The sequence below is a fragment of the Pongo abelii genome, chromosome 6 (assembly GCF_028885655.2).
Source record: "Pongo abelii isolate AG06213 chromosome 6, NHGRI_mPonAbe1-v2.0_pri, whole genome shotgun sequence".
Taxonomy (NCBI): domain Eukaryota; kingdom Metazoa; phylum Chordata; class Mammalia; order Primates; family Hominidae; genus Pongo; species Pongo abelii.
The window spans coordinates 93,585,102-93,606,731 of NC_071991.2; the positions used below are offsets into that span (position 1 = coordinate 93,585,102).

At 33.1% G+C, this 21,630-nt stretch overlaps 1 protein-coding gene across 5 annotated transcripts in view; it reads left to right on the top strand.

Annotated features, from left to right (window-relative positions):
* PCLO (piccolo presynaptic cytomatrix protein) overlaps window positions 1–21,630 on the top strand; it is a 416,642-nt gene that overhangs the window by 238,132 nt on the left and 156,880 nt on the right. For all 5 annotated transcript variants that reach the window (XM_024249810.2, XM_054559581.1, XM_054559582.1 and 2 more), the window contains exons 7-8: window positions 13,033–15,220; window positions 20,824–20,960. In XM_024249810.2, coding sequence (XP_024105578.2) covers window positions 13,033–15,220; window positions 20,824–20,960 — 2,325 coding nt within the window. The remainder of the gene's footprint in view (window positions 1–13,032; window positions 15,221–20,823; window positions 20,961–21,630) is intronic.

Sequence of the window (21,630 nt, forward strand, 5' to 3'; positions counted from 1 at the left end):
ATTTAGAAAACAAGGATTGATGGCTTGAGAAATATCATATATATCAAGGAAGTTAAAAATAAGTTTTATATTTATGTTTTTTAAATTTTTTCTCATAGTTATGGCTTACTTCCCCCAACTCTTTAAATTAGCATTGATTTTATGTATCAGATACGAATGCGTTTTCTTAACACATGTTTATTTTTTAAAATATGCTAATGTAGAAATTTGCATTGTAGATTATTTTGATTTTTTTATTTGAGCTTTAAATAAATCATATTGTACTTAAACTTGAGCAATAACATTAGGCAAACATAGATTAAGTCCCAGCACTGCCACTTATGAGTGATGCAAGTTTGGCTAAGTTATATACTGCCTCTAAGGTTATCAGTATCTGAAACCTGGAATTAATAATAGTTCCTCTCTAATAAGGTTGTATTAGAGATTGATAAGATATTATGTATGAAACTGCTAATAATGCTTACTACATGGTAAGCTTTGATGTATTTTAAATCTTAATCTTTTAGTTATTACTGCTGAAATAATTTATTATCCCCCATTAAATAATATCATTATATAAAGGCCTTATCAGCTTTCCCTTCTCTCTTATATGTCCTCAATTACTTCTCTTTCTTGCTCTTGACCCTTAGACTGTTTCTTACTATGCCTCTTTTCCCTAAAAACTACTCTTTCTCAGAAGTCTCACCTTCAGACAACTACCTTGTATCTCAGTTAGCAAGCCGTAGAGTTCATCCTCTCTGGTTTTACATTCTCTCTTATCATTTATTCTTTAACCTAGTGTAATTGTTCTGCAGAAACCACTGTTCCCAGGATTACCAATGGCTTTCTAAATGGTAAGCCAAAAGCTGTGTCTAACTGCCTTTTCATGACACCTGTATAGTATGTGGTATGGATGAGCAATTACATCTTGATTCCACCACCTGTGTTTCCCATAGCTTCTCGATTGCTCCATTTCAGAATTATCTTACTTTTGTTTCTATACCCATGTTTAAAATATTTCTCTTTCTGGCCGGGCGCGGTGGCTCATGCCTGTAATCCCAGCATTTTGGGAGGCCGAGGCGGGTGGATTACCTGAGGTCAGGAGTTCGAGACCAACATGGTGAAACCCTGTCTCTACTAAAAATACAAAAAAAATTAGCCAAGTGTGGTGGCAGGTGCCTGTAATCCCAGCTACTCAGGAGGCTAAGGCAGGAGCATCACTTGAACCTGTGAGGTGGAGGTCACGCCACTGCACTCCAGCCTGGGCAAACAGGGCGAGACTCTGACTCAAAAAAAAAACCAAAAACAAAAATCTCTTTTATGTGCCAGTTATTTTCATTGCATCATTTTAAATATTTTCATTTATTTTTATTACTTTTTTCTGTCTCTAAGCAGTTTCTTAACAGACCTGTGTAGTTTTGCTAGTACTTCGTAAACTTGAAGTGAATGGATACTGTTATATAAAGATTATCTGCAAATTGACCTAAATCACTGACAAAAATATAATTCATATTATTTATTACATTAATCCTTTTAGTAATGTAGTAGGCTTTATTGCAAGGGCATTCTTTTGTTTAAACATTTGCTTCAAGTACATATAGCAAACACTTGAATGCCTAGTCTATGCTAATCACAATATTATGGGACATCAATTAAAAGAACAATTAGAAACCTGTCTATATTATTCAATAATGCTATTCTAAATTATAAATTGTATATGTTTTTAAATTGGTTAGCATGGCTTTCCTCTACTCACCCACAAAGAAATAGTATTATGCTAACTGAAATAATTTGCCCATGCATATGAAGACTGCTTTTACACACATAGATAAATGAATAAATAAATTTTAGTTAAATTAGACTCAAATTTAATTAATGATTTTTACAGTTGAACAGTAAATTCAGATCACCCCTCCCATTTTTTGACGCTAACAGCAAATGAACTATGGCATTGCTTTGAACCTTGGTCTATATATCCTAGCTAAAATTATAGTATGCACTTGAAAACAGGTATAAAATGCTTACAACTGAATATGTTGAAAATATATATTTATGTAGGGAATGCAATATAAGTGCCTAGTAAAGAAATATTAATTGATGTGTGTAAAGATATAGTGCAAGAATGAATAAGCAGTGAGATTATGAGCAATTTTACTAAAGTGAGATTTAAAAGACCATGATGAGAAGAAAGAATAAGCAAGATGGGTTTTTGTGAGCTTTCACCAGATCCTTGAAATCCTGGCAAAACCATTTGGATGCCATATAATCATCAGTAAAGAAACTTGGAGAAAAAGAAAAAGGATTGATATGCTGATTGTGGTCTCGCAGAGATAGCCAAGTGTAAGGGCACTCTCTAGAAAGCTATTTTCATTTTCCAGTTATGAAATGACAAGGCTCCAGACTGAAAATTCAAAAACACGAATGCATACATGAATTGTTCTAGGAAAGAGCAAGAACCTCTGATTTACACATAGAATGATAATTAACAAATTGATTTAAAAAATAGTGGTTATCTCATGAAGGCGAAATAACCAAGGATCGTATGTGTGATAAGTACTTTAAACCCACGCTAATTATATAAATATTAAAAGTTATAGATGAAAACCCAAAGGCAGTGTACAATTGGTCCTAATTTTCTTATGGTGCTGGATCTGCCATTTGACAAAAATGAGTATCCGAAAGAATTCATCTTTTTCTAAAGCACTCTCTTGTTACAGAATGCGAATGCTCCTCTTGAACTCTTTATATGTATGATAGTTGAATAAAGTAGTTGACAGACAGGAAAAAAGAAACCTAAATATTTTGTCTGTTAAGCAGAACTATATTCAGGAACCATATGAACAGGATATATTTTGTTCCCTTTGTTGTAGTATAGCCATCTGATTTCATACGAAGGAAGGAAGCAAAAGGAAGGGAGGGAAGGATGGAAAGAGGGAGGGAGAAAAATGTACACGTACATTCATATATCAAAAAATGCTCACCTCAAAAAAACTTTTGAAAGGGCCTTCCAAAACATTTTATACAGACTTTAGGAAAGAAAAGAAATTAATCTCTTTTAGACTTTCCAGAAAATATAATACAATAAATGTCACACAGACTGGCATCTCTAATGCTTCTGTCCAGTGAGGTAGAAACTAGTTTTCTACTTGACTGCTCAGCCAAAGAGCAATGACTTTAAGCAAGAAAACAAAACAAACTGGGACAAGAGGTGCATTAAGGAAAAGCTTAGAGATGTCTGATGAAACACTGAATGCCGTTTACACAATATCAATTAGAGAATTGTTTTATGTATTACTGGACTTTGATAAATAACTTATACATGTACAACTTTTAAATATGTTCTATTACTTTTGTTTTTATTCTATTATTAATAGGGTCCTGTAATTTAGTTTCTCACATTTTTTGCCACTAGAATCTTACAATTAGAGAAAAACTACCTTTAAAAAATTTTTCAATTATTTTCATAAATGGCAAATTGTTTCATGGCAGTAGAGATTCAAGACTGTTTATGAATAAAGATGTCTATAATTTTTAATACCTCAAACATAGTCCCATAGTGATGATACTGCTACTTATACATTGCCTCGATTCATAGAAACAATTATTAAACTATTTCACAATACTCTAATTGAAGAATTTGATGGTCTTGTTTTCTACATGCAAGACACTGTGCCCTATTACATTGCTAATGGATTTCAAACATTTTATTCATGTTGAAAGTATTTTTTTACGAATGGTATTTAGAATTTCCTTATTCACAGATCACTCCTCTGTTATCTTTCCTATTTTTGTATGCCTTGAAGCAATAGGATGGTGGTGGCTCACACCTATAATCCCAACAACTGGGGCAGCCAAGGTGGGAGGATCTCTTGAGCCCAGGAGTTTGAGACCAGCCAGGGCAACATAGTGAGACCCTGTCTCTACAAAAATAAAAATAAAAATTAGCTAGGCATGGTGGTGCACACCTGGAGTCCCAGCTACCTCAGAGGCTGAGGTGGGAGGATCACTTGAGTCCAGGTCAAGGCGTGATGAGCCATGATTGCACCACTGCACTTCAGCCTGAGCAACAGAGCAAGAGCTTGTCTCAAAAAAAAAAAAAAAAAAAAAAAAAGCAACAAAAATTCTTGACCTTTTGCACGAAACATGTATGTTTTATCTCCAAAGAGGGTAGAAGCAGAGGATAGAGGGATGGTGCTTAATAATGGGTCTATTTTGGTAACACGTTACTAATGGTATTGTGTGTAAGATAGACTGCTGAATATTTCTATATTTAACTGTGATTTTATCTAAAAACAGGAAGCTACTGCTGTTGGAGTGCAGGTGGGGACCCCTAGAAGGTGTATTGCTGTTTTCATTGACATTTCATAGAGTGAAACTCTGCTTCCAGTCTATTTAAAGGGAAGGATGTGTAAAGGGATGTTTCCTAATTTGTAGCCTTATGCCTGCCTTACAGCTTCATCATCCTCTCCCAACCTAAATTTCTAAAATCAAAGGAATATGTTAATTCCTTTACTGCACTATATTTATATATTTTAAAGACCTCTCGTTTGGAGAGGAAAAAAAAATACCCTGCATATTTCACTTCCCTTCCCAATGCTTAAGAGGCATAAATAGATCTTTTTAGATGTTTTTTACACCCTAAAAAGAATGAATGGCCAAGAGCAGAGCAGAAGAAAATAAAGTCAGAGAGGAGTATCGTATGTATAAGTATTACTCTTCTTACCAAGGTAAAGAAAAGGCTTATTCTTGTATTCAAAGTCAGTGCAGTTCCTGGATGAAGAGAGTTGAAATAAAATGGGACAAATGACCCTAAGAGCAATTTCCATTCTCAAGTTCCCTTTAATTTATTGTACAGTTAGAGGGAGGAGACCATGTCTTATTCATCATTTTAATCTCAGTATTTAGTACAGTGAACAGTATGTAAATGTCTGTTGTTCATTAAAAATGTTTCCATCTATTTTTTAACTTTTTTTAAGCTATCAGATTTTTTTGTTCTAATTCCTTTTTTTCTTAAGTTATTTTTAAGATAGCAGGAGTTTCTTGAATTTTAAAATTAAGCTTAGCTATGCACCTGATCTTTAGTGATTCTGGTATTTAATTTCTCAAACTAAACAATTACTTTCTTTTTTAAGGTTTTAATCTCTTTTCAATTACATCATTGATCCTTCTTATAAACTTAGAATAACAGAATATTTTAACAACATACTAGGACTTACATAATTTTTCAGTCAGACTGGCAGTTCCTTACACTCAAACTTTTCCATAATTATTGCAGTCGTGGACAATTTTTCAAGATTTTTATGGGGTTAAGCTAGAAGGATTAATCTTCTTCGCTGAGTATGCTCATTGTTGTAATTGTAGGCACCTTGTGTTTTTCTTCCTGTGTTCTAATAAAACTGTATTCTTAAAATAGCTAGTTGAATACCTTTTGAATATTAGTTTGTGATAATTTAATAGTTAAGAATTTTTCTATACAATAAAGGGGATTAATTTTAGGGTCCTAAGAATTTATAACAAGGCAAGATAATCAGGTACATTCCTATCCTTATTAATTTTCTCCTGTCATTACCATAACCTAGAATGTATCTTTTTCATTTACCCTTTATTCCATCCAGTTCTCTTTTCAAGGCACTATTTAATTTCTAGTTACTCTAGGAAGTTAGCCTTTTCCCATTCAGAGTAAGGCACTATGATAAACAAATAGTAGGATTCTCATCATCAATAAATATGTTAATTAACAATCGATCAGGATTTTCTGCCTGAGGACATTATCTAGTATATCACGTGCATGAGTGTCTTCCAGCAAGGGCTATTTTTCCTTCCAGGAGACATTTGCCAATGCATGGTGACATTTTTGATTGACATGGTATACTGATGGTATCTAGGGGGTACAAGCCAGAGATGCAACTAAGCATCTAACAATATAGAATCATCTGGTCCAAAATGCCACTACTGTCAAGGATGAGAAAGATTTATTAATTACCTATGTTGATGCTGGACCACAAACAGCCATGGTTGGAACGTGAATCCCTGACAAATTTTATTACTACTTTCCATCCTTATGGCCAAAACTATGTTGCTGGCTGTCATGGGAAGACATTAAATGTTCTGCGGAAGCACTGCTAGAATATATCTATTGCTTCTATGTTATCTACATGGAGTGCGACATTATAATTAAAGAAAATTAAATTGAGCTGTCACAATTTTCTCTTTGACAGAGCCACACTGATTGCTACCTAACATACTGCATTAGAAATCATTGTCAGTGATTGCACATTTACAGTTTGAAGGTTTGCCCTGGAATTTCACATGGTATTGGAGTTAATTTGACTGGTATGTAATAACCAGTGTTGCTTGTTCCATCAGTTAAAGAAGAAAATGAATAAAGATTTTAATATATAGTTAGCTTTTGAACTTTTTTTTCTGTATTTGCTCTTCCATTTTTCCTCTCTCTGTTGGCATACAGCATTCTCTGGATGTGTTTCCATCTCACAGGAATTAAGGCATCACTAGCCCTAAATGAAACCAGATTATCCTTCATGTTTTTCAAAAAATTAAGTTTCTTATTTGCCCTGCACTTAGAATACATTCTCCTGTTTAAATACCATCCATTCTTTAAGAACCAGGCTTCCTGTTATATCTTAATCCATCATTCTCTCTTATCCAGTTCCCAATACATATGCATAATTATATACTCGTCTAACTCACCTTAGTCATGTTATATGGAAAACCTCTTAAGGAGTATGTATCAAAATATCTTGTTTACTGATAATTTTTTGTGGAATTATGCTGTTTGAAAAAGAATCCACATCTCCACCATCTAAATAAAGGGCCTACATACGAATATTTCCTGCTTAGTTGAGAGAACAAACGTAAAAATCCAAGATATTATTATGATGAACATTTATTTCTGACAGTAGGTATGGCTTTCTGTACGTATAAAATGAAATATATATTGCTGTCTCTCTAGCAGTACAATGGTTTTAGAGTGGTTTAGAAGTATATCTTTGATATTGACACTGAGAGCTATTTAGCAAAAGATTGAGGTAGTTCGTTTTTTTTCTTTCCAACTTCTATTTTAGGTTCAGAGGGTACATGTGCAGGTTTGTTACATGGGTAAATTGCATGTCACAGGGGTTTGGACTACAGATTATTTCTTCACCCAGGTAACGAGCATAGTACCTGATAGCTAGTTTTTCGATCACCACTCTTCTCCCACTCTCCACCCTCAAGTAGACCCCAGTGTCTATTGTTGCCTTCTTTGTATCCATGTGTACTCAATGTTTAAATCCCACTTATAGGTGACAACATATGGTGTTTGGTTTTCTGTTCCTGCATTAATTCACTTAGGATAATGGCCTTCAGCTCCTTTCATGTTGCTACAAAGGACATGATTTCATTCATTTTTATGGCTGTGTAGTATTTCATGGTATATATGTGCCACATTTTCTTTATCTAGTCTACCATTGATGAACATCTAGCTTGATTCTATGTCTTTGCTGTCGTGAATAGTGCTGTGATGCATATACACATGCGTGAGTCTTTATGGTAGAACGATGTATATTCCTTTGAGTATATACCCAGCAATTCCTTTGCTGGGTCAAATGGTAGTTTTTTGTTTTTTGTTTTTTTTTTCATTTTATTATTTATTATTTTTTTCTTTTTATTATTATTATTATTACACTTTAGGCTCTATGGTAGTTTTTTTTTTAAGTTCTTTGAGAAATCTCCAAACTGCTTTCCACAGTGGCTGAACTAATTTACACTTCCACCAGGAGTGTTTAAGCATTCCTTTTTCTCCACAACCTAGTCAACATCTGTTTTGTTTTGTTTTGTTTTGTTTTGTTTACTTTTTAATAATAGCCATTCTGACTGGTGTAGGATGGTATCTCATTGTGGTTTTGATTTGCATTCCCCTAATGATTACTGATGTTGAGCATTTTTTCATATGCTTGTTAGCTATATGTATGTCTTTTGAGAAATGTCTACTTATGCCCTTTGCCCATTTTTTAATAAGATTGTTTGTGTGTTTTTTTGTTAAGTGCCTTATAGGTTCTGGATAATAGACCTTTGTCAGATGTATAGTGTGCAGATATTTTCTCCAGTTTTATAGATTTTCTGTCACTCTGTTGATAGTTTTTTTGCTGTGCAGAAGCTCTTTAGTTAGTTCCCACTTGTCCACTTTTGTTCTTACTGCAATTGTTTTCAGAGTCTTCATCATGAAATCTTTGCCAAGTCTTATGTTCAGAATTGCATTTCCTAGGTTTTCTTCTAGGGTTTTTATAGTTTTAGGTTTTATATTTAAGTTTTCACTCCATCTTGAATTGATTTCTGTATATGGTGTAAGGAAAGGGTCCAGTTTCAATCTTTGGCATGTGGCTAACCAGTTTTCCTAGCACCATTTATTGAATAAGGAGTCATTTCTCCTTTGCTAGTTATTGTCAACTTTGTTGAAGATCAGATGGCTGTAAGTGTGCAACTTTATTTCTGGGTTCTATATTCTGTTCCATTGTTGTATGTGTCTGTTTTTGTACCCGTTTCATGCTGTTTTGTTTACTATAACCTTGTAGTATAAAGTTGGATAGTATAATGCCTCTAGCTTTGTTTTTGTTTGTTTGTTTTTGCTTAGAATTGCTTTAGCTGTTTGAGCTATTTTTTGGTTCCATGTGAATTTTAGAATAGTTTTTTTATAATTCTGTGGAAAATGTTGTTGTTAGTTTGATAGAAATACCATGGAATCTATACATTGCTTTGGGCAGTATGGTGAGGTAGTTTCTTCAAACAACAATTTCCCAAAAATATTCATAATTTATTAGTTATTTGTGGGCAAAGTGTAGATTTCTTCCATCTAGTGTCTCTTATATCTATGCCTTTAGCATCTAGAGCAATGCATTTTAGAATTATACTTAACAACTATTTGAATACATCAATAAATTGAATGTTTTCATATTTATTATATATAATACTGGATGAATAATTTTGGTCTAGCATCTAGGACTTTAAATAATAGCCCCTGTGTATTTTTAGTTTTTCAATATTTAAAAAAACTACAGATCTTTCTTTTCTCATCCTCATGTTGAGCTCAGAGAATTCTAACAATGAATTAATGCACATACATGTATTTAAGTCACTTAGGATAGTGTGGCTATGTACTTTACTTATTATTTTCATTAATATTCCTGACACTCCAAAACAAGCAAAATTTCCTTTCCTTTGCCGTATAGAAATGGTATAAATTGCATTATATAAATTAACTTTCCTAAGGAAAATGTTCTTTAAAATTACTTTGGACAGCAAACCTTATCATGAAGGTGATTTGTTTGATAGCTTGATTACCTCATTGATGTTGCAATCTGCAGTTAGTGATTTTTTTCCAGTCTTTCTTAAACCTTTATTCTATTATTAGGGCTCTTTGTTCCCTTCTCTTTGTCTATTTTCACAGCTATTTTAAAATATTTTAAATTTATATATCCAGTATATTTAGTACAATTTGTTTTTCTAGATTAAAGGCACCAGGTCTATCTGAAAACAACTTTTAAGAGCTGGTCAACACAGAAAACCATAGTAAACAACAAGTTTTTTCTAGACTGTCTTGCCATCTTTAGTCATGGCTTCCAGCTACATCATCTTTAATCATAATAAACTTACTTTATGCAATTTTGATCTTTTTAAAATAAATTATGTTGTATTGCTTTTATCTCTGTATTTGGAGTTCTGAACTCTTATTTTATGTTATATTGATTTAATTAGAATTAAATACCTAGTTGAGAGGTTTTTTTTAATTAGAATTAAATACTTAGTTGAGAAGGTTTTATTGTCTTTGTCAGAGTTAGTACTTTTTGAATTATAAGTTGGTAAGACATTACTTCTGTCTTATTATTAAATACTTATTGTATTTCTGTCTTCCCTCTTAAGTGATACTAACCAGTCCTAAAACATAGTACACGCCCCTCACACACATGCTTAGATTTAAATCTGTGGGGTTCTAATGGTTCTATAGTTCAGATCCTCTTTGTATAAGTGTGCCTAGCAAAGTGCTTTGAAGAGAGGAGACATTTAATAAATATCTGTCTAAGTGAATTGAATAGTTACATATTTTAGGGAAAATCTAAAAGAAAATTTATGCTGTGGAGGAAAATTCATGAATGATCATATTTACAATTTAACCAAAAGATGGCAGAAAACGCTAATAAAGGACTGAAGTTTTTCTTTAGGGCTCTTGTATTCTTCCCATATCCTCCTTCATTGTTTAAAATCTATTGCTTTCTCTCAACTAGCCATTAATGCTGTTTGACCCTCTAATAGTTTCTCAGTGGGCATCCAGTCTTCTTTAGCTTTAGAACAAAGATTTATTTCAACCTGTCAATGCAGTTAAAGGCTTGGTTTCTTTGAGCTGAACTATGTTTTAAAACCATTTAAAATAGGGACCAAAATTTTAAAATATGGATTTTCTTGAATGAAACAGATCTCACCACACTGGATCTCTGTTTCTTCATGGCAGCAACATTCTGGAGCTAGCCTTGACAGATGGAACTTAAATTCTCAGGTCAACGCATTCACTCCATTACCTTCTGGCTCCTGCAGGCTTTTGGGTTATAGCCTCTTCAACAGTCAAGTACTCCTCCATTTTCATTCCCAGTAGAACTTTCCTGACATGACCTATTTTTTTTTCTCTTTTTTAAAAATTATACTTTAAGTCCTGGGATACATGTGCAGAATGTGCAGGTTTGTTACTTAGGTATACACGTGCCATGGTGGTTTGCAGCACCCATCAACACATAAGAGCATATGACAAGTATAGTGATTGGTCAGTGTTTGCTCTCTTTTTTCTCACCTAAACACAAGAAGTGCAAGCCTACCTTATACATATGTACAATATATAACTATATGTAATGTGCATTTTGAAAAGAAGTGACTTCCAAGTTCAAATATAGCTTCTAAGCTGGGCTTCTTAGAGACATGAATTTTCAACCATTATTAAGTTCTTTGGACTATGAAAATGTTATCAATGGTTATATTTAAAATTTCTGGTAGTTACCAAACATTAGAATAAAATATTGGTCATATTTTTCATTTCATATTCTCCTCTTTTTATTGCATCTTTGTTAGGCATCACGGTCTTGAGTAACACAATTAAACACCCTTTTGTCAAACCATTTCATAATCATAATCGTGTAGAATAGGTAAACATTTTAAATTTTCAAATTCTTATGCATATGCCAGATCTACCACATACATATTAAGAAAAAACAAATAGTATGTAGTTTTCAGCCTCCTGTTGAACAACATTATAATCAGAGGACTGAAGATGTTTTTGTGGAACAACTTTTTTAAAAACATGACATACCTATGTTAATATTTTTAGTATCAAGAAAATTATTGTAGGATCTTAATTTTTATTTTACTACCATTTAATTTGGCCCATTGATATTCAACATGTTACATGTGTAATTTTTTACAAGTGAAAGAATATGTAAAGATCTAGAATGTGGGTTAATAAAGAAACCATAGTTTTCTATAGAAATGTAGAGTTTTTAAAGGAATTGATATTTAATGGGTGCCTGTAATGTGTACTAAGTATTTTACATAGTTGTCTCACTTGATTTTTATAACAATTCTGTGATTAATTGTGAGTATTTTATAAAATGAAAAGAATTGACAATGAGTAGGAAGAAATAAATGACATGTCAAACAGCTGCCTTGGGGACTTCAGTACCCCATATACGTTGGGATTGCTCTATGAGGAAAAACAAACTACTGCACCAAAGTCACTTTACCTTATTTCAAAGATTCATAACATTTATTCATTTCCATCCAAATATTTTAAGTTTTAGAAACATATAAACTTCAATAAACCTTTAGGATTTTGTTTCATATTATGATGTCTATTAAGGGAACAACTAGTGGGGTTACATGAAGGGAGCAGAAATATGATAACAGAAAACAAATAAAATTTATTAAGGAAATTAATTTGGAAATAATAAAAAGGCAATGAAAGTACAGAGTCTTGGCAAAATGTGATCTAATTAATAAGGCACAATTTTCAGGTACAATATTTATAGACTCTTATTTTTTCTATTTTCTACCCTCAATATTTGGTGACTGGGGGAAAATTGGAGAATTAATGTATTTGGATTATAATAGAAAGAAAAGAAAAGAAAGCATCTTGTAAAGATTATGCAACTGGAAAGCAGAAGACCTGAGATCTAGTTGTAAATGTGCCACTGAATACTTAGGTAACTTGGAGTATATCAGTTCATCAGTTTATTTTAACTATAAGTGCTCAAAGTAATCTCTCATGTCTTTTGATATTCTAAAATTGTATGATTCTCAAGACCTTCAATTCTTAGAAAGCAAGTGTATGACAAATTAACCAAATGAAATGAAAAATATCTGAAAACTCACCAACTTTATACTTTTATCTGATTTTTTAAAAGGTTCCAATGGATTTTTATTGGTCCGTTCTTTTTGCTTCATATGGAAGTTACTAGAGCATTAAAAAGAAACTATACTGCAGGATAATAAAGTCAAAGAAAACCAAATAGTCATGAAAATCTTGAAATATTAAATAGAAAATTAGTCCAGATTATCCCTTTTTTAGGAAAAAAAAGACATTAGATAATTTGAAGATGTAATTTAAAAAATAGGAATGACAGCCACTCTAGGGGGCAAAAGTAGGAATGAGAAGATAGGCGCATTAACATGGTGAATGAACATCTCCAACAAATGTAATTTAAATTTTAGATGGTTAATAAAACCCTCTGGAAATAGAGTCAGTAAATAATCTTATATATATTAATTTAGATGAAAAATGAGTTTTTATAACTGCTAATGTTATAGGAGTTATAATTAACCAATTTATTTAAAAAATTATTTTTCAGTTAATTGTATTTGTGACCAATACTTGAAATTATATGCATATATTTTATTTTATCATGCTGTGATAGCAAAATCATACGTGAAAACATTTTTATTAAATATAATTCATGGAAATTGATTTGGTTTTTATTTTTCTTTATAATAAAGTACTATATTTTGTTTACTTGATTATAGACTAAAGGTTCTCAAACCATGACATCCTCTGGAACCCAGAAAAAAGTTAAAAGAACTCTGCCAAATCCACCTCCTGAGGAGATTTCCACAGGAACTCAATCCACATTCAGCACAATGGGCACAGTTTCCAGGAGAAGGATCTGCAGAACCAACACAATGGCACGAGCCAAGATTCTCCAGGACATAGACAGAGAGCTTGATCTTGTGGAAAGGGAGTCTGCAAAACTTAGAAAGAAACAAGCAGAGCTTGATGAAGAAGAAAAGGAGATTGACGCCAAGCTACGATACCTGGAAATGGGAATTAACAGGAGGAAAGAGGCACTATTAAAGGAGAGAGAAAAGAGAGAACGAGCCTACCTCCAGGGAGTAGCTGAGGATCGTGATTACATGTCTGACAGTGAAGTGAGTAGCACAAGACCAACCCGAATAGAAAGTCAGCATGGCATTGAGCGACCAAGAACTGCTCCCCAAACTGAATTCAGCCAGTTTATACCACCACAAACCCAAACAGAATCTCAACTAGTTCCTCCGACAAGTCCTTACACACAATACCAGTACTCTTCCCCTGCTCTTCCTACCCAAGCACCCACCTCATACACCCAACAATCTCATTTTGAGCAACAAACTTTGTACCATCAGCAAGTTTCACCTTATCAGACTCAGCCAGCATTCCAAGCTGTGGCAACAATGTCCTTCACACCTCAAGCTCAACCTACACCAACCCCACAGCCTTCTTATCAGTTACCTTCACAGATGATGATGATACAACAGAAGCCACGGCAAACTACATTATATTTGGAGCCCAAGATAACCTCAAACTATGAAGTGATTCGCAACCAACCCCTTATGATAGCACCTGTTTCTACTGATAACACATATGCTGTTTCCCATCTTGGTAGTAAGTACAATAGTTTAGACTTGAGAATAGGTTTGGAGGAAAGAAGTAGCATGGCAAGCAGTCCAATATCAAGCATATCTGCAGATTCTTTCTATGCAGATATTGATCACCATACTCCACGAAATTATGTCCTAATTGACGACATTGGAGAGATCACCAAAGGAACAGCGGCATTAAGCACCGCATTTAGCCTTCATGAAAAGGATCTGTCAAAAACAGACCGTCTCCTTCGAACCACTGAGACACGCCGGTCTCAAGAAGTGACAGATTTCCTAGCACCTTTACAGTCTTCCTCTAGATTGCATAGTTATGTGAAGGCAGAGGAAGACCCAATGGAGGATCCTTATGAGTTAAAGCTTCTGAAACATCAGATTAAACAGGAATTTCGTAGAGGGACAGAGAGCTTAGATCACCTTGCTGGTCTTTCTCATTATTACCATGCTGATACTAGCTATAGACATTTTCCAAAATCTGAGAAGTATAGCATCAGTAGACTCACACTTGAAAAACAAGCAGCAAAACAACTGCCAGCAGCCATACTTTATCAAAAGCAGTCAAAGCATAAGAAATCACTAATTGACCCTAAAATGTCAAAATTTTCACCTATTCAAGAAAGTAGAGACCTTGAACCTGATTATTCAAGCTATATGACTTCTAGCACTTCATCTATTGGTGGCATTTCCTCCAGGGCAAGGCTCCTTCAAGATGACATCACTTTTGGCCTCAGAAAAAATATTACAGACCAACAAAAATTTATGGGATCCTCTCTTGGCACAGGACTGGGCACATTAGGAAATACCATACGCTCAGCTCTGCAGGATGAAGCAGATAAGCCATACAGTAGTGGCAGCAGGTCCAGACCTTCCTCCAGACCTTCCTCTGTGTATGGGCTTGATTTATCAATTAAAAGGGATTCTTCTAGCTCTTCCCTAAGACTGAAAGCTCAAGAGGCTGAAGCTCTAGATGTTTCCTTTAGTCATGCATCATCCTCTGCCAGAACTAAGCCGACCAGTTTGCCAATTAGTCAAAGTAGAGGAAGAATACCAATTGTGGCCCAGAATTCTGAAGAAGAAAGCCCACTCAGTCCTGTTGGCCAGCCAATGGGAATGGCCAGGGCTGCAGCTGGACCCCTGCCACCAATATCTGCAGACACCAGGGATCAGTTTGGATCAAGCCACTCACTGCCTGAAGTTCAGCAACACATGAGGGAAGAATCAAGGACTCGAGGCTATGACCGTGACATAGCATTCATCATGGATGACTTCCAACATGCCATGTCAGACAGTGAAGGTAAATTGGGCCTCAAACTACCCTGTTACTCTCAAAACTCAAACTCTTATTTTTCTGCATGTTTAATTTCCCTTCTCCAGAGATGTATCCTACTTTTCTTGGTGTGTCTTTTGCATGTTTACTTCAATTTTATTTCTTGTAAATGGAAACTTTATCATGTGTATAGATTCTGTAGCATGCTTTTCTTTATTTAGTTTTACTTTATTCCTTTATTGTTCTGTTTCTTGATTGTTTGCTTGATTTGTTTGGTGTCTGCTTTTCTAAAATCATTATCAAATAATTCTGTCAATAAAATATGGTCATCCTATAAATCCATAGTTGAAAAGTTTTTCATTGTATGTTTCTTTCATTTTTAAACATACATTTTAAAAGTTATTGGTCAATTTCTTTCAGTTTCTGAAATTATTGAAGTTTAGAGACATGAAATACTATTCTGATAGACTTTGTAATAGAAAATCATTTATGGCATCTTTATGAGATCAGCGTTCATTAGTTCAGAAGATTTTCTATTTTTGAGAACTTTTGGATAAGTTCTTGATGTTAGTATAATGTAGAATTTTGTTATTTTCCTTAAATAAAAGATTTCTGTTTTATCTTTCTCTCTCATTATGAATACTATTATTTACAAATTTGTAATTTTGCATTATATGCTAGAAAGTTTAGTACTAAATAAGTCATGAAAATAAAGAATTGTATTAGTATGTATGAAGTATTCTTTAAAATTGAAACCTTGTAAACATCTTTTGTGATTTTAGTTATTTGGAGTTCAAGCCTTCCTGATTTGCCCATTTAGCCTTTTCCTTTGGTTTCTTGGTTTTGTTTTTTGTATCATCCCATGTTTTTGCCCTAAATTGACTTGCTAGTTTTCCATGTTGAACAAGTAAATACTTAACTAAAAACTGATTTAAAGTAGCTTTGTATTTAAAGATGTACAACCATAAACATTTTTGAAAATTATCTAGTCCAAGTCTAATATTGAAGATGAGGGAGGAATGATACAAAGGTGTGAAGAGCCTAGCCCATACCAAGAGGATTCATGACTCTTGACTCTTGGTCCTTTTTTTTTCATTTCCTTTGGTTTACATTTGAATGTAGATGTAGATGGAGTTCTGGAAATAAAATATTTTTGATCAAATAAAAGCATTATTATTTCCTTCCTTTAGAGACTCCAAAGAACTAAGCTAACATGAACATCTCCCCTTTCAAACATAACATCTTTCTTGAGGACTCACAGGAAAATACACATTTTTGTGAAAAGGAATTTTTTCCTACATCTTTGTCTAGATGAATAGGATTTTAGGAATTCAAATCTGGATTTTCATAGATTTTTTATTGAACTAAAATAATCACTGTATCTGAAGGAGGACAAACTGCTTTTGTTTGTGAAATTCCAACAGGTTAGTCATTTCTGATTTGTTTTCGTCTCTGCAGGCTATTGGATTGACCATTTTTATTGACAATTAGTTAATTGAATAAAATACTCAATTTGTGGGTTTTTTATTTCGATGATTATTTGAATAAATGTACATTGCAAGAATTGTGATATCATGTGGTAACAGTCTTTAATATTTCCTTACTTTTTACAATCCACATTTTATAAATATTTTATACATAGAAAATGACAATTGCAGAAGAGTAAAGAGATTATTCAATAGTCATGTCTATAAAATAACAAAATAAAGCAAAAACCCTAGAGGGTCAATGGCATAATGAAATGCCTTAAGATTGTGTGTACATGATGAGCATATATCTAAAGAGAGTTTGATTTATCATCATAGATATTTTGTCAACATGCTGCCATATATTTAGATGTTTCTATATATCCCAATATGTGGCACTTACATATATGTACAGCCATATAAAAATAACAGAATATTCTATTTCCCTTTTATATGTTTGAATGATGTATAGGTCATAATCATCAAAGACTGTGTGAAAAACATTGTTTTGATAAAATAGAGGATGAGATACCATGCAACATATAAAATTATGAAGTGTGTAAAGATGATACCAAAGAAGTAAAGCAGTTAAAATTTAAATGAAATTAAGCTAAAATATATTTTAAAATTAAGCAGACAAGGAAATCATTCATAAAGATTATGTTGATATAAATTTGGGCAGGAAAACTATAACAATTATATATGAATTACGTATGTAATGGTATGTGTGTGAATTGTAGTGATTACTTCTAAATGATGTATGTAGTAAAATGTTATACATTTTCTTTGTTTATGTATCACATAAGTATACTATTTTTCTTCTAATGAGTAATGGTGTACTTTTCGTTTGAAATCTTGAATTCCTTCAGTATTTAAAAAAATAGAAGAAATTACTTTTTTCCAATCAATAATTCCTGACGTTTATTAACTCATGAAGTATTAGGAATTTTTAACATATTTTTAGCAAATATATGCTATATCTATATTTGAATGTACTAAGATAACTTTGAATAGTATAACATTCTACAGGTTATTTAGTATCCTGTGAACAAAACAAATTTAATTGCTTTCAAATTATTTGTTGTGTGCTTTTCCAAATTCAATTAAACTATATAAATTATAGGATATAAGACAGTCATTAGATATACTCTAAAAGATTTGTTGATGTTGAAATTTCTTTCTTGAGGAAAAATCTAAATAGACATAGTTTATGTTGCTTAATATTTATTAATATTTTTAGCTTGAAGCAAGCTAGAAACAGGCCGGGCGTGGTGCATCACGCCTGTAATCCCAGCACTTTGGGAGGCTGAGGCGGGTGGATCACGATGTCAAGCGATGAAGACCATCCTAGACAACATGGTGAAACCCCGTCTCTACTAAAAATACAAAAATTAGCTGGGCCTGGTGGCGCACGTCTGTAGTCCCAGCTACTTGGGAGCCTGAGGCAGGAGAATCGTTTGAACCTGGAAGGTGGAGGTTGCAGTGGGTTGAGATTGCGCCACTGCACTCCAGCCTGGCGACAGAGTGAGACTTCGTCTCAAAAAAAAAAAAATGTACTTCATGTCATGTCCTCCAATATATACAGTCTTTTTAAAAGTATATATATTTCACCGATATTTGATACTGAGAAGAATTAAACTGTTTATGTAACTGTAGCCTGCGGACAGTACTAGATCCAGAAATAACTTATTTGTATTTCACTTTTAGGAATTCAAGAAAATATTGTCAAGTTTAAAAAAAAATATTGTTAGTCTCCTTCAAATGATTTGAACTAATTCAGAATTTTTTTGTTATAAAATTTACTTTTTCACTGAGATTTTACCATGAAAGGTGAGACAGTTATAAACAATTAACATTTATGTACAACTGGTTCTAAACAATGAAAACAAAATTCAATACAAAAGCAGATTCATTTAATCTGCTTGCTCTTGGTTGATTGTAAATTCCTGTGCAAAGGATGATAGTCATCCTTATTCAGTTACACATAGGGTTATTATAAAAAATAACAGAAAATCAAAATACATAATCAGAATTATTGGTAATAAATTGACAGAATTTGTGTCAGGTTGAACTTCTACTTTATTTCTATAGGCACAGCCAAACAAAACACACATTTCAAATAATTATATTTAAAATGCAATTAAGAAAGTTATATATTTAAATGAAATCATGTACTACATCATAAAGGATATTAATTTATTAAAATCAGTATAAATTATTGTTCTATTTTCATGAGAAATCCTGTAAGAAGTAAGACAAAAGTAGTGTCAGTGTTACTGGGATTAATCTAATAGATTTTAAGAGACTAATGATTAAATAATGAATTTGTTTTGTATTACTTGTCAAATGTCTACTACACTAAATTTCTTGGTAAGTTCAGTCACTTGGTTTCAAATTAAGACTGGAAAACCATAATTATTGAGCAGATTGTGAAAAATATCTGCATCAGTGAGGTTCAAAGGACAAATTAATAGTTATTTTTAAATGTGTTATCATAATTAGGATGTTTACTTTTTCTAGTTGATGACTAATTATTCTATGCTTCATTCATTCCAATATTTATTGGATGTTATGCCTTGTGCAGGGCATTGATTTTAGTATTGAGGGAGGGGAAAAAAAAGACAATATGAGCCTTCCCTTTAAGCAGCTTAGAATAGGTGAGATCAGTCAAGTACATACGCAATCACAAAACAGATATTTGTTAATGTATTTTCTCAAATCTAAGACTGATTAACCCATGACACATCGTCGCTCATTTTGTATTCTGGGAGGAAAATGCCATGGTTAAGTAGCAGTGTTGACCACAGAAGGTATAGAGGTTAGTAGTGGTACATATGCTGGGGGTTTGCCATCCCCAGCAAATGGAATGATGGAAATGGCCTAGGGGAAAAGGTTGGGAGGAGGTTTTGGAAGAGATGATAGTCAGGAATGTAGATAGAAAAATAAAACTATTGTATGGCATTCTAGAAGCTGGAGTTTCAAGAAAGTGGAGGTTGACAACATCATCAACAAATCTTTAAAGGATATGCACTTGAGAAGCCTTGTTTCTTCTACTGTTTAGGAAGCAGGAAGCAACAAAGTATTTCCAGAGACTGTTAGTTAGAGATTCTTTTACAAGGAATAAAACAATTTATTAAAAGGTAAATTCTATATATTAGGGAAAATAAGATGTTCAGTCATTATAGAATATTTTGAAAAGACCTATGAGATACTAATAAATGAAATTTAATTTAAAATAATAATTGTGTACCTTAAATATAGTTGCATTTTCAAAAAAGTATGCTGTGAAATTTTGTCACAGTGTGAGTATAAAAAGCAGGCAACCAAGTCTTCAATCTATTTTCTAAATCAGTGCTTCTCTTAAAAAAATAATCATTTTATTTTTATTTAACAATTATAATAGAGGTATTTTTAATATTAGGCTACTAAGTAATCATGGCACACATGTTCCTAACAATAACACAAGAATCCTCTTAAAAACAAATGTTTTTGTTCATTGTGAATGTCATAGAAATGTCGTATTTTCAAAAAATAATGTTAAAGCCAGCAACAACCTATTGGCACTGGGTTGATGTAATGGTGGGAAAGTGACAGAAACTTCCATACACAAGGAATACTTTTTGTTTTAATTTTTTTATTATACTTTAAGTTCTGGGATACATGTGCAGAATGTCTAGGTTTGTTGCATAGGTATACACGTGTCATGGTGGTTTGCTGCACCCATCAGCCTATCTTAAAAAAAAATTTACTAGTGGTTTGTGGGGAGAGTATGGGAGAGAATGTGTGGATGTGGGAACTGATGGGCTGAGGTTAAATGGAATGATCCTTTTGAAGAATGATCACTTGTTCATTTATTTATTTTATCACTATCTAAATTTCTTTTTTCTCCTGATTTAAAATTTGATTTTGTTTTGTTTTGCTCTGAGATTGTGAACATCTGTGTGCGTCATTTTTTCTAGGCTAGTCTTTGGTTTAAAATTTTTGACATAATTTGATTTTTGGCATAATAACAAAAATAATTTTTCTAGTCCCAATGGGAGATGTGTTTGAAATGCATGTATGGTTAACAAGCCTAGTGCATGCTAGTACTACAGAACATCTGCTGCCCTCAGTCATCTATATTACTTGCCGTTGCAATGTATGATGTTTCCTTGGTGTCCAAAGCCTATCATCTGCGTCGTGAGGAAACAGATTGGTTTGATAAACCCAGGGAGTCTCGTTTGGAAAATGGACATGGTCTGGACCGAAAACTGCCGGAAAGATTGGTCCACTCTAGACCACTCAGTCAACATCAAGAGCAAGTAAGTGCTATATTTAGCAATTTCTTTTAGATTTATCAAAAAAGACTCAATTCTACCCTAGAATGGTCTTAATTGTCCTAAAAGGAATGAGATATTTGTCTATTAATTTCACAAATGATTTTTTCCAATAATGTAAAGGAGTAACACAGCTCGCTTCATCAGCTATGAGTGACTGAAATTGGAGCATAGCTGTGATACTTCTACCAATTTAAGTGATTCATTCCTCCAACAGATCATTATTAAGTTTGTATAACATATCCAGCACAGCTATACAAGAAGAATACATGGAGCTCTGAGAGCTTACAAGCAATTGGGTGAAATAGATTTGGGTAATTTTCAGTGCTTTCCAATAACAACATGTTCAGATGCTAAGAGCAAGTGAGAGCATGGCCAAACCAAGTGAGCTGGGATAGAAAGAATGCTTAACCTGGGGGAGAAAGGAAGCTGATATTTTAGTGGATCTATTATATGGAAATTTTAGTTGTTTTGTTATATATTTTTGAATTTTATATACAGAACAACTCACATAAAGTAGATATTACTAATCAGTGTATTCTTATAGAGGAAGAAATTGAAACTTAGAGGTAAATTTCACAATTAAATAAATATGGTACCAAAATTCATGATCTCACTCAGTTTTGAGAAATGAGGTGATGTTTGAATTGAATTT